At 40.0% G+C, this 14193-nt stretch overlaps 1 protein-coding gene across 1 annotated transcript in view; it reads left to right on the top strand.

The window, feature by feature from the left end:
• Positions 1–13715, top strand: part of Sec11c (SEC11 homolog C (S. cerevisiae)) — a 30262-nt gene extending 16547 nt beyond the window's left edge. Inside the window, exons 2-6 of the mRNA XM_013019024.1 lie at positions 6283–6392; positions 7835–7984; positions 10125–10244; positions 12863–12920; positions 13511–13715. Of these exons, the coding sequence (XP_012874478.1) occupies positions 6283–6392; positions 7835–7984; positions 10125–10244; positions 12863–12920; positions 13511–13564 (492 nt within the window). The 3' untranslated portion in view covers positions 13565–13715. The remainder of the gene's footprint in view (positions 1–6282; positions 6393–7834; positions 7985–10124; positions 10245–12862; positions 12921–13510) is intronic.
• The last annotated feature ends 478 nt before the right edge of the window (positions 13716–14193 follow it).

The following is a 14193-nucleotide window of genomic DNA, read 5'->3' on the forward strand; positions in this document are numbered from 1 at the left end:
TGTAAAGTTCATTTTCGACATAACGACTTGTACATCTCATTGTTGCAATGGGTCTACCTGTATCCCTATTTAAACGATTTGTTTTTCCCCTTCCCTTCCACAAATTATACCAACATCAAATACAGTGAAAGCAGGGGTTATACTTTGGGGAAGGGACATACAAAGCAACAAAGAAATAATCTTATAAATGTGTTAGAAACAGTCGCATGAAAGAAAAAAAAAACATTTGAATACGTATCTTAGGGCTCGTTTTCCTAACATCAACTTATCTGACCTTTTCTGCTGAGTCAAGCATGATCAGAATTTATCTGCGCCATTCACCTTCGTTTTTAACTGATTGGGGAAGAATGACATGCATAAACTGATAGAAGAAAGCCGAGTTCTTATTTTAAAAAGAAGGAACACCTGGAATGCTTAGAGATATACAGTGCCTCAGTGGATTTACATTCACACAAAACCGGAGGCAGAGCCGGAACTGCTTTCTATTGTACTTTTCTAAGCTCCTGACACTTTTTGGATCATACTAAATACAACTCAGCCTTTTCAAAGGAATTGTCTTTATTTTATTTTATTTCTTCTCAGTGAATTTTTCCAGCACAGAAAATTGTAGTGTCAAATATGTTCCTTAACACGAAGGCATATTGTTAGATAAGTGGCAAGAGGCTGCTCCTTTGCAAATACGATCTAAAACTGGAAATCTTTGTTTAAAATCATGGTGAGGGGCTTCCCCAGTGAGACCTGCAACTCACAAAGAAACTACACTTGCTTATCTGATGGGAGGGCTCTGAGGAAAGTGCACCCCAGCGAACACTTCTGCTTTAGGTTGATTGCACTTGCAAGGCTGTTTTTCCTTTTAAATTGTTTTATTGTAAAGATACTGTATAAAGGGGTTATAGTTACATGAGTAAGGTAATAATTGCATTTCCTATCCAGCATTGTTAACCCCCTCCTTTGTTTTCCCCCTACTGTTCCTTCTTCCTTCCCCACCTTCCCAACTCCTCCCCCCACCAAGTTGCAAAGTTCATTTTCAACATAATGTCTTGTAAGTCTCATTGTTACAATGGGTCAAGTGGTGTACTTGTTTCAGCATTTTGTTATTTCCCTTCTCCTCCCCAAATTAGAAAAATGTATATGCAAGATGCAGGGCACCAGAATCAAATACAGTGACAACAGGGGTTATACCATGGGGGAGGAACATACAAAAGAAACAAAAAATCTGGAAAACAACTCCTTTTGTAATAGCCCCACAAAAAATAAAATACCCAAGAGTTAACTAAAGAAGCGAAGGACCTCTATGATGAAAACCTTAAAAATCTGAAAAAGGAAATTAAAGCAGAACTGAGGAAGTGGTAAAAATCTCTCATGCTCCTGGATTGGGAGGATTAACATCGTGAAGATGGCAATTTTCAAAGGCTGTGTACAAATTCAATGCAATACCTATCAATATCCCAACCTCATTCTTCAATGAAATAGAAAAAGCAATCCAAAAATTCATATGGAACAATAAAAGACCCCACATAGCAAAAACAATCCTTATCAGACAGAACAGTGCTGGAGGAATATCAATACCAAATTTCAGACTACTACAAAACAGCTTGGTACTGGCACAAGAACAGACTTGAGGACCAATGGAGTGGAACTGAAGACCCAGAAATGAGCCCACAGACCTGTACCCACTTAATCTTTGGTAAGGGAGCTAAAAAATAGAATGGAAGAAGGATAGCCTCTTCAGTAAATGGTGCTGACAAAATTGGTTAAACACCTATTTTTTCTTTAGAAGCAGTAATTTCACACTATCTGCTTAGCACTCCAGTTTCCTTTTTGTGCTCTCCAGGGAATATAATGATAGTTTCATAATTTGCTAGTTAAAAATGGTGTGTGGCTTTAGTATTGAGTTAGATTTATCTTCCTGTTTTCTTTAATTGCACAAAACACCTTAACAGTTACTGCTAACAGTTAACTGAATTTAAAAAAAATGTGCTCTCTCTCAGTTGTATCTTTCATGCTATCCTCAAAAGTACATATTTAAATATAGTGGTAATATTGGCAGAGACACTTTTTTTTTTTGGGCCAATCCTGGGGCTTGAACTCAAGGCCTGGGCACTGTCCCTGAGCTTCTTTCTTTGCTTAAGGCTAGCACTCTGCCACATGAGCCACAGTGCCACTTCCGACTTTTTCTGTTTATGTGGTACTGAGGAATCGAACCCAGGGCTTCGTGCATGCAAGGCAAGCACTCTACCACTGAGCCACATTCCCAGTTGGCAGAGACACTTTTGAGCTTGCTTTTCCTACCTTCCATATAAGGATATATTTTCATGCCTTGTTGCTCTTGAAAATGATTATTTTCATAGCCATAGACTGTTCTGTCAAATTGCATTTTTCTTAAACACTTTTCCCCATATGTGTTAGAATTAGTTTATGCTTGTCACAGGAATTTTAAAGAACAGAGAATAGTATAATGAAAAAATTCAATGACTCATAATTCTACTATCCTAAGATTACTCTTGGCCAAATCTTGGAGCACACACATGCTTGTGCACACATATATACGTGCTCACACACACATATTTTGCTGAAGTCTGAGGTTTGTATTTTCCACCCAACCTGTTTTGAATGTTTTGTATTAAAATTCTTTATGCATTGTTTGTGTGTGGGAGGTAATCTGCCATTTTCTAGTCGTCATTTCTCTCATTAGTCATTTATTTCCTTTTCTATATGATTAGCAATAAGACTGATTACTATTTGGGAGCTGTAATTCCCTATCTGCCTTTTCTGTAAGCTGAGTTCTGGAAGTAGGGCTCCAGGGTGAGGAGAAACGGCTTGGTGGTAATGCCTGATTCCTTTCAGAACGGTTACATCACCTGCTCACTCCCTTCACAATACACCGTTTCCTGACCATCTCCAAGACTAATGTAAAACCAAACAGAACCTTTCAATTTGCCAGGTCCCAGGGGATGGGAAGGACAGAGAGGCAGGTTTATTGATTTCAAATTTTAAATGTTTCCTTTGCTGCTGGTATTCTGCCTTTGGAAAATTATGAATTTGTTTTTTACTTCTTCCGTTAGGATTTTAGTGTTTTTCTTATAGTGGATTTGTTTGCAACAGTTACTATGTATTATAGATGTTTATTTTATTACTGTTTACTTAGTACTTTGGCCAGACTTACATTGCATAGTGAAGATATAGTTCTGAGTAGGGCTGAATGAACCCCTGACTCCCCTTTGTGAAATTTACAGTCAAGTATGGAAGACACATTAAATAATTATATGTGCAATTATCAAGGTGATGAGGGCTGTAACAGATGCAATGAGAATATATGATAGCTACAGCAAAGGTGAGCAAACTCCAGTGTTTCACCTGTTTTTGTGAATGAAGTTTAGGCACATATGGCACATACATGCCTGTAATTCGAGCTACTTGAGAAGTGGAGGCAAGATGATTTCAAGTTCAAGGTCACCTGTGGCAAAGGTGGTGAGACCCTAACTCAAGCCAAAATAAAAACAAAAGAGCTGAAGGCATTGTTCAAATGGAGAATGCTTTCAAGGCCCATGGTTTATTCCTCAGTATGACAGAAAGGCAGGCAGGCAGGCAGACAGGCAAGGAGGGAGGGATGAAAAATAAAAGGGAAAGAAGGAAGGAAGAAACAAAGGAAAGGAGGTTCTTAGATCACAGCTATGTTCCTTTTCATACATATTGTCTGTAGTGGTAAAGTTAAGTGGTTTTGACAGACGTTATGGGGCCTGCAAACCTAAAATATTTATGATCTGGCCCTTTACACATGAAGTTTGCTGACTCTGGTCTAGCAGCTTGGGGGGCGCTTCCCTTGGACACAGATGTTTATAGTGAGACTTCTGAGTGTTGAGCGTGTTAGTAGCTGGGGGAAGGTCCTGGGGTGGGAGGCACTGACAGATAGATAGCACAGGCCAACATGGCAGAACTTCACCCCTGACATGGGGGTGGGGATCCTAACAGATAAGGTGTTCTTCGAAGCTGTACAAAGATTTGGTTTTCATCCTCAGCGGGGGAAGATGCAGTTGAAGGCCTTGACGTGGGGGCATAGATGTAACAACACGTAGGGAGTATGGGATAACTGGGAAAGAGTACAGTGTGCAGGGGAGACCCGTGGGAAGCTCACGAAGTGGCCAGATGGGACTCCGTGGGTGAGAGTGGTAGCAGCAGGAATAGGAAGAACTGAACACATTCTGGAAACATCTAGCTAGAGTGGATGGATGGAGGTGGCTCCACACGTCTGAGTGAATAGAAATGTTCTATACTGAGCAGCCATCACTAGCACCGAGAGATCTTTGGAGATGAGTTCAGGCTGACATGCATTTGAATGGAAAGGTCCTGTGGGCAGTTGGCAATTTCAGTATGGTGAGTAGTTAGCACTATGGGGCTGATGCCAGCAGTTGAGGGTCTAGGTGGAGGAGGAGAACTGGCAGGGGTACCGAGAAGAAAGTGGCCAGAGACTGGATTGTGCAGTTTCTAGTTGTGACAGATGTTTGTTTGAAGGAGAAGATATAAGAGGTAGAGGAGGAGCGAGGGGATGGATGGGAAGGACAGGCTGCGGAGCCACGGTCAGCCGCACTGTGCATCAGAATCTTCCTGGACACCAGCCCTTGCCCTCCCACTGATTGGTTGGTGTGGGATGGAGACCAGGTCTGCTTTGCAGTGATTCTAGTGTGCAGTCAAGGTTGAGAGCATGTCATATGAAAGCAGTGGCCTCAAACTGTCGTTCCTGCCCACGGCCTGCAGCATTGCCTGGGGATTGCTTAAAATCCAGTTCTCAGCCCCCTCCACAGGGGGTCCAGCACTGACAGCACTGCTCTAAAGGACAGGCTACACAATCTGACAGGAGAACCGCTCCAACCCCCCTGCCCATCCCTGTTGACCCTTCCCAGGTGTCTTCAGCTACAGTTCTGTGTATGTAGCCTATACATTTTTAAAACTACCCTTTGAGTGTGGCACCTGTGGCTCATGCCACAGGAGGCTGAAATCTGAGGATCCTGGCTGGAAGCCAGCTCTGGCAGGAAAGTCTGTGAGACTTATCTCTAATTAAGTACCAACAAAGCCATAAGTGCAACTATGGCTCAAGTGGTAGAGTGCTAGCCTCGAGCAAATAACCTCAGCACGGCCAGGCTCTTAATTCAAGCTCCCGGATTGGCAGCAAAACAGAACAAGTTACCTTCTGATGCATTTTAATTCATTATTAAATAGATGCATATTGTGTGATTATGTTGTGTAATGTGATATTTCAATTCCTGTCTACATTGAGTAATGACGAAATCAGAGTAATTATGTGTGTCACCTCAAATCTTTTCTTTATGGCTAAACTTTCAAAAATCGTTTGCAGTTAGTTTGAAATATATAATACTGTCCATTGTATAATAGCATACCAGAACTTAATTGTATTCAGCCTTCAAAGAGAGTCCATACTGCCACATCTATTTCAGTTAAAATTATGTTTGAATATTTGAAGAAAAAGTATTTAGAGCTACGAGATTTGGGTTCTAGTTCCAAATTCACATGGAAGTAGTACTCTGGAAATCTGGTAGGTAGCCAAGATGAGACCTAACTTACCTAATTTTGCTTTCTTGCAACACTACTAAGACTAGCAAGGAAATTTAAAATGAAGAGATTTATTCCACGATGGGTGGCTAGGCAGGAAACCAGGTCACCCAGATTCTAGGAGTTGAAAAACAGAAGAATGAGAGCTGATGTGCCCCCCCCACATACACCCCAAGAAAGCCAAGTGCTGAGTGGCCCCAAGAAACTGAGGAGCACTGCTTCACTGTTTGCGCTGTGGAAACCTCAAAATCTTGAGAAGTGGCAGTAGCAGATGTCTCTGGAACGGACTGAGGCCATATTTCTCTGTGTCACAGAGAAGCTCAGCATGGGTGATTCAGGTTGGGTGTGCAGTTTTTGGGGGGAGACCTGCACTCTTTGCATGACGCTGTATCTGAGGCTACACTAGAATGTGGGGCCTGGGCAGGACTTCATTAGGGCTCAGGGTGTCGGAAAATCCCAGAGTGGTTGGGAGGTCCTCCACATAAGCCTTGTGCGTTGCCATTTCTCCTTTTTCTCTCTGAAAGATGGTGGCATTTGGAAGGCTTTTTTTCGTGAATAAAAATGGAAATACTACCTAATTTTGTTCCTCTGTAAAATGGTTTCATGTCCTGAAATTTCCTTGTTCTTGTTTTCCTTTACTAGTGCAGCTCCAGCTTCAGGCTGGCGAGTATTCTGCCATGGGTTTTCACTTGCATCTGGCCTTTTCCCTTCCAGCTCTACTACCAGGTTTTAAACTTCGCCATGATCGTGTCTTCTGCACTCATGATATGGAAGGGGTTGATCGTGCTCACAGGCAGCGAGAGCCCGATCGTGGTGGTGTTGAGGTAGGTTCTGACGCCACCCTCATCCTGCCACTGCTGTCCTGAGTCCCAGGAGCCAGCGGGGTGCCTGCAGGGAGAGCCAGCCGGTGTGATAGCCGGGATTCAGGGCGCTAACTGGGTGAACTGTTTGAGCCTTCTTCATTAGCATCTGCTTTGCCAATGTTTCATTTTTTTCTAGCTTTTAATGAAAAGTGTTATCTTTTTTCAGTAGATATTTTAGAGCTTTGATCATTTTGATGCCAATGCACTTAGTCTTCTTAAAATGATGATTTAGCAGTATATTAAAGTGTGTAAATTGATTTTAAGCTTAACTCATGTGAAATGCTACTTGGCTTTCTTTGTCCCCAATAGGCTGTGCCAAATTTTAGTGCTTTCTTCTTGCCTCTGAGATATGGGGAGGTTTTACCTCTTGCAGCCCTGTTATTCTGGACCACAACAGTTTCCTAAGTACATCCTCATCCTCCTTATGTGTCTCAGGACTTTCTTTCTCCCCCAGGTAGCATTTGGGGATCTCCCTGTCTGACTCAGTTTTCTTGTGGTTGAGTGCTAGGTCTGTTGTCCTACTAAGTGCACTGGTTTCTCTTTAACGAAAGCCTCCCAGTGCTCAGTGCTAGCCAGTCCAGCGGCCTGTCTCCTGGGTGCGTTCTGGATCTGCAGGGAAGCTGGCCCCTTGGAAAGGAAAGCCAGCTCCACGGGCCATGATCTCTATACAGCACCCCTCAGCTTCAGTACCCAGATTCTTTCTCCTGGCTTCCTGCTAAACAATACATTATTAGCTTATCCTTGCTTCTTGGCCCCTACCATACCCTAGTTCTAGGTTTTATTCTTTTCTCTCACATTAAAACAAACATGAACAAATAGAGAGCAAGTCCTAGTTTAAAAATTTCAACTCCCAGTAGATTGCAGTTTATTTTAAATTTACCAAGGATTTTTGGCATGGGTTTGAACTGGTATCACAGATTACCATAGAGATTATCTATGGTCTCTCAAAACAAGTTAGTATTTTCAGCACTGGGCTTTTGTAGACTTCTGTAGAATATGGCCATTCCTTGAATGAGTCTAGCAGTGTGCAATGGAAGAGTTACCCTAGAGTATTAAGCAGCTGTAAGAGCCTGAAGTTGTGAATGAACCATGGTAATGTTCATGGAAGGAAGACTTGTCTGAAGGTTAAAAATCGTCCCAGCTTTTACTTCAGAGCACACATTATTCTTGTTTTTATTTTTTTTATTTTTCTTAAAGAACCCTTTCCATATGTGAACCCAACTAGAAACCGTTTTCTCCCATATTCCACAATCCCTGAGGCAGGAAGGAAACTACATTGGCTTTATTTAGGGCTTCTGAGACTTCATACTGTTGGCAAAATCTTCCACTTTGACTGGTTGGTTTACTGTGATCACTGTTTGGGCCTCGGGCAACACCGATGGGGACTCTGTGCTTCTTTCTAGTGGCAGCATGGAGCCAGCCTTTCACAGGGGAGACCTGCTGTTCCTCACAAATTTCCGGGAAGACCCCATTAGAGCCGGCGAAATAGTTGTTTTTAAGGTTGAAGGACGGGACATTCCAATCGTTCACCGAGTCATCAAAGTCCACGAAAAGTAATGACACTTTATGTAGTTTACTTAATTTTGGTAGATGTTTTTGGTGGTTAATTAGAAACTATTAACGTATTGAACTATATTTACTCTTGGAGTGACTTTAGGCCAGCACCTAATTCATTCTGCAAATAGGAATGATACTGTTTTACTCTCAGTAACTCATAGGGTGATTGTGAGAATGAAGTCAAGCAGTGTTTACTGACACATGGTACAAACTTAAATGGCTACCTGAATTTAGGATGGGATGAACTGCAGCTGTTTGAAGACATCTCAAAGAAAATCAAAGCACGCTGTACTACCATTTTTTGTTTGTTTTCTGAAGTGTAATAAAGCCAGCTACTATTCTCTGTCACTTTGACCAAAGTAACATTTTCAGCAGTAATACTGGCCTTAGGTAGATACACATTTATTTCCCCAATGTGTCTTGTAATTTGCTCATGGCATATCCTGCCTATCAGCCCATAGCAGCATTTTGATGAATTATTAAGGTCTCAATATGGTCTGACTTGGAACCAAATCATTTACTTCTAGCCCTCAACAGAGAAAATTTCTAAATGAAAGAGTAAAATGCTACACTTACATAATTGATTATTCATTTACTTTTATGCAGTTTATGGTAGTGTTGTTACATGATTTATAGAATTAAATTTAGGGAATCTCTCTCTCTCTCTCTCTCTCTCTCTCTCCTTTCCCATCTCTCCTTCTCTTTCCCCTCTCCTTGTGTTGTTCAAATGGTATGTGATAACTATTTGTGACACCACAAAAGCGTTAGCATGCTTAGCTGTGATGGGACAGTACTTCCATCCGATGTACTTTCTAGGATGTGAATATTATTTAAGTCCATTATAGGTATGTATGAAAATAGTGTAATGAAAACCTGTGAAAAAGAAGTGGGGAGGAGTTTAGAAAGAATAATATAGACTTGGTGAATTTGATCAAAGAGCATTATGCACATGTTGTAAATATCACATGTTGTAAATATCTTATTGTACAATAGGAGTAATAGTTTCTGAAGATGAAAATTTGTTCAGAGTAAACGAAATGATTATCTGCTGTATTTTGCATGAATTATGGGATTGCCAGGATGTTTGTCCTCTTCATTTCTATAGCTGTGTCGGCTTGTTCTTTTTGACGTAGTCCACATCTTTGTGGGCTTCAAATGTTTTACCTCATATAGACCTTCATAGCTCTATCACAGTACAGTTTGTGTTTTGGAACTAATGACTATCAGAATTTCAGCTAAGGATGGTTAACATTAACCCCACATGGCTCCTTTTTAATACTAGTCTGGCACCATTTGTGATCCTTGTTTTCTGCAAATGGAATCTTGGTGATGGAAGCAGTGTGTTAGCACATTCTACGTTCATTTTGAGGAAAAGCTGGAGGACAGCTAAAAGCATAGAACATTTAAATTACCTTGTGTTTATTAAATCTGGTCAGGGACCAAGTTCATGTCTAAAGTGAATAGGACTATAGTCCTTATTAACAAGTTGATCCAGGAGGATGAAGAATGGTTACTTTGTTAAATGGCAAGTCCTTTGTACAACTATTTAAAGAGAATAACAAAAAAAGTAAGACACACACACACATACATAAAAAGAATGATCGTTAATCAACCTCATGTCCTGACTCTGACCTATTGTGATCTGAAGGGAATGGCAGAAGTAAGTGTGGAAACACTCATTGTCAGCACACAGTGGTGTGTTATGATCTGGACTTGAGAGAATTGCTATTCATGTGATTGTGCCCATTGGCACTACCACCTCTGATTCCTGATTAAAAACAAGTTAGGTGCCAGTTTTTTCTTTGAGCAGACATGAATGAGAAGTGATTTTTCACCGTGTGTGCTGGAAGAGGATCATTGCCTTCCTGGTGTCCTTGTGCTTTGCCATGCTTTATGCTTTTAGCTTGTTAGGGTTACTTAAGTGCTTTTGCATTTTGAATCTTCAGAATTGTCATTAGATTTGTACTTCAGCTGAACAGTTATCTCTAAGCAATCCTCTTAGACCAAAGAAAGGTCAAATATTCTTTGGTTGCTTTCTTAATACTCATGTCTTGACTGTAACATCTTGGATAAACTAATATTTTTCTAATGATGATGTGCTGAAAAAATATTTTTTACCATTGTTTTTCTTTCCAGAGATAATGGAGACATCAAATTCCTGACTAAAGGAGATAATAATGAAGTTGATGATAGAGGCTTGTACAAAGAAGGCCAGAACTGGCTGGAAAAGAAAGATGTTGTGGGAAGAGCGAGAGGGTGAGAATGAACTTTTTCATAAAAGGTTCTGAAACCAGGAATCTACTTAGAAACAAAGATACTAGGCTTATAGGATAATGGAACTTATGTTATTTCAATTATGAATCCTCAGAAGTAGTCTTAAGTCATTCTAGTTTGTACTGTGAATACTAGTAAAGAAAATTCCAAACTTTCTAAGGATCTAAAATCTAGAACAGAACCTGAGTACATTATCCACTAATCTCTGTTTAAAAATAGAGATTAGTCATTTGTGGATTTTATTTTTATTTTTTAAAAAAAATTTTATTGTGAAAATACCATACAGAGGGGTTACAATTACATGTGCAAGATAATGAATACATTTCTTATCAAGCATTGTTGTCTCCTCCTTTGTTTCCCCTTCCCATCCCTTCCCATCTCCCCCCTCCCTCTGCCCTAAAAGTTGTAAAGTTTGTTTTTGACATAACGTCTTGTACATCTCATTGTTGCAATAGGTCCACCTGTATCCCTATCTAAACGATTTGTTTTTTCCCTTCCCCTCCACAAATTATACCAACATCAAATACAGTGAAAACAGGGGTTATACCGTGGGGGAGGGACATACAAAGCAACAAAGAAATCATCTTATAAATATGTTAGAAACAATCGCATGAAAGAAAACACATTTGAATACTTATCTTGGGGTCATTTCACCTATCAACTTATCTGACCTTTTCAGCTTGTCTCAGACATATACTAGTTATTGCAAATAAGGGAAACCATGGGACCTATGTTTCTTTGGGCCTGGCTTACTTCACTTAATATAATTTTTTCCAAGTCTTTCCATTTCCTAACCAATGGGACAGTGTCATTCTTTCTGATTGAGGCATAGAGTAAGAAATCTTCTGAGATGACTGTCTCTTTAATGTTTTAGTGAATGTTCTAGATACTCAGTACCTAACAGTTGTGTGTGTGTGTTTATGTGTGTATGTGTGTGTATGTAGTACATAAATTTTCCTAGAAGAATTTGATCTTTTTAATCCAACAGGAAGTGAGAAATAGCTTTTTAGGTCAAATCTACACATTTACCTTTTTTTTTTTTTTGGTCGGTTGTGGGGCTTGAACTCTGGGCCTGTGTGCTGTCCCTCAGCTCTTCAGCTCAAGGCGAGTGCTCTACTGCTTGAGCCACAGTGCCACTTCCGGTTTTCTAGTGGTTTTATTGGAGATAATAGTCTCACGGACTTTCCTGCCTGGGCTGGCTTTGAACCGTGATCCTCAGATCTCAGCCTCCTGAGTAGCTAGGATTACAGGCTTGAGCCACCAGCGCCTGGCACATATATCTTTCTAAATGATTAAATTTGTTCTAGTAATTATTCTATCTTTTGTAACCAAGCATCTTTTGGATTTTTGCGGTAGACATTTACTTCTTACAAACTTTTTTTTTTTGGCCACTCCTGGGGCTTGAACTCAGGATCTGGGCACTGTTCCTGAGCTCAAGGCTAGCACTCTACTACTTGAGCCACAGTGCCACTTCCAGCTTTTTCTGTGGATGGTACTGAGGAATTGAACCCAGGGCTTCATGCATACTAGGCAAGCACTCTGCCACTAAGTCACCTTTCCAGCCCTCTTATCAACTTTTCAAACTAAAAAGTGTTGTGCTAAGTCTTTAATTAGTTGTTTCACCGGTGAGTTCTGTTTCTGATTGGCACAGCACAGATATTATATCCTTTTATTGTATATATTAAAAAAAGGCAATTTTTCTTTCTTGGTGATCCTCCTTAGAAATGTCTTCTTGCTATCTGGGCTCACCAGCTGTGGAAAACTGGAGAGACTTACCAGTATCTAAGTTGACTCATTAATCAGATTGTGGCTTAAGGCCTCTTGCCACAGTTTTAACTATTTTTCTCTCTTGCACTTCCACTGGGATATCTGCAGGGGATAAATAGAGTTTCCTGCTAGTATTTCTAACACTATGGTGAAAGGCTGTGGAAAGGAGAGGTTGAACTACTGATTGCCGGCCGGCTGGCGGGTACTGTGGGTGCGTTGCCTTGTTTCCTGGTAGCAGAGATGATGAGATTTGGGTCAAACTGATTACATACTGATATTCATTTTGTCAGCATAATTACTGGCTCTGAATCTCCTCTCTCTGGGATCATAATCATATTAGCATACAAGTTAAAAATGGGATTCACATTTATATTCATTGCCTAATAAACTTGTTGCATCTGAAAAATGCTGTGAAAGGAAAATGATAAAGATTCCTTAAATGACTAATCATGCGTGTGCTTTAAAAGCTTTATCTAACAACAGTTCTTAATATATACCACCTGATACTTTTCTCCTAAGAAAATAAGAATTAGAACTGTGAAAGTTGTCTGTTCTGTTTGTATAAATAGCCCAACTCTTACTTTAATTGTAGCAAATGAAGACAAGTGGTATTGCTACCGCAAATCATAAGCGTGCTTGAAAAATAGCTCTGTCTGTTAGCTCTGCTGCATTTCACTAATCAAGCCATTTGAGGCAGGGATGAATATTGGCTGTACAGCTGTGTTTCTGTGGAGGATTGACATGCTAAGGCTGATTTATAGAGTAGTCATATGTTGCTCTTAGTCTATTATAAACTATTTTTATATTTCTTGCTTTTTATTCCCACGATTTAGGTTTTTGCCATATGTTGGTATGGTTACAATTATAATGAATGACTATCCAAAATTCAAGGTAGGCATTGATGCATGTGTCTTATTCATTTAAAGAATATTGGAGCATTGCTGGGGCAGCTATAAGGAAACAGCCATCTGCAAACATTTGTTATTAATTTTTCTGCAGTTTTTGTAATTAACTACAAATTAACATAGTCACTGAAATTATTGACATTTAAAATAATTATTTAAAGTACTTGTTGTGCCTTTCATAAGTACAGTGTGTTCTGAAAAGGTGCTTACGTGGTTACTGCTTATTATTATTGGAATCTTCAAACATACAAAGAAGTATACACAATAAAAACCCAGTGATGTTTATCTACTAACCTCAGTGGAAATGCATCTCTACTTGTTTTTAGAAAATCACTTGAAAAACAGTAAGAATGCTACACAGGAATGAGCACTTCATTAGTTGTGTTGCTGAGTGTTTGGTCGTTAGTCCATCAATAGACTTTGGGGTCTTTAACCATAGCTAATTTGGAGAACAGGCGTAGGGGAGGCAGGCCATCTTATGATTCTATCCTCTGCCACTGTTGATTTAAGACTTCATCTTAATGCCACATTTCCTTCTAAACCTCACAGTAATTTTCCATTGTGTTTCCTTTACAGTATGCTCTTTTGGCTGTCATGGGTGCATATGTGTTACTAAAACGTGAATCCTAATACGAGAGGCCGTTCTGGGACCAGATTGAAATGAATTCTGTTGAAAAAGAGAAAAACTAATATATTTGAAATGTTCCACTTTCTGTATAAAAGGAAACCATGTGGAGACATTTTTGTCTTGTCCAAATAAATGATTCATCAGTAAAGATGGGTTTTCTTTTGTGGACTCTGATTGTAATCCTCAAGTCCCTGCACTGTGGGTGTCACTGTACACTGAGGAGGAAGGTCTGCAGCTTCTCAGGGTCCAAGTGGGCCTGCAAGAGTAATACACCGCAGTCCACATGGTATAGCTTTCAAAAATATAATTTCTAGTGTAATTTTGTGATGGCATAAAATTAAGGGAAACAGGTTCTTCAAAGGAGTTGGTTCTTATCTATTACCATGTTATCTGATAAGTTAATAAAGCCTAAAATCTCCCAGAAGGAAGGGATGTAATGTACTTTGCTTTTGTGGTGTGATTGATCTTTCAGTGGTGCACACCTTTGAAAAATTGCCAAAGCTATTAAAAGGTGAAAGAGGTGTTGTTTCTTTCTCCAGTCTCCCTTCTCCATTACCCACGAATCTACCCTTCACAGTTAGGTATAGATGCACTCCACTCTGCATAGATCTGCACGTAGTCCCTCATTCAA

Source organism: Dipodomys ordii, unplaced genomic scaffold, assembly GCF_000151885.1.
Source record: "Dipodomys ordii isolate 6190 unplaced genomic scaffold, Dord_2.0 Scaffold43, whole genome shotgun sequence".
Taxonomy (NCBI): domain Eukaryota; kingdom Metazoa; phylum Chordata; class Mammalia; order Rodentia; family Heteromyidae; genus Dipodomys; species Dipodomys ordii.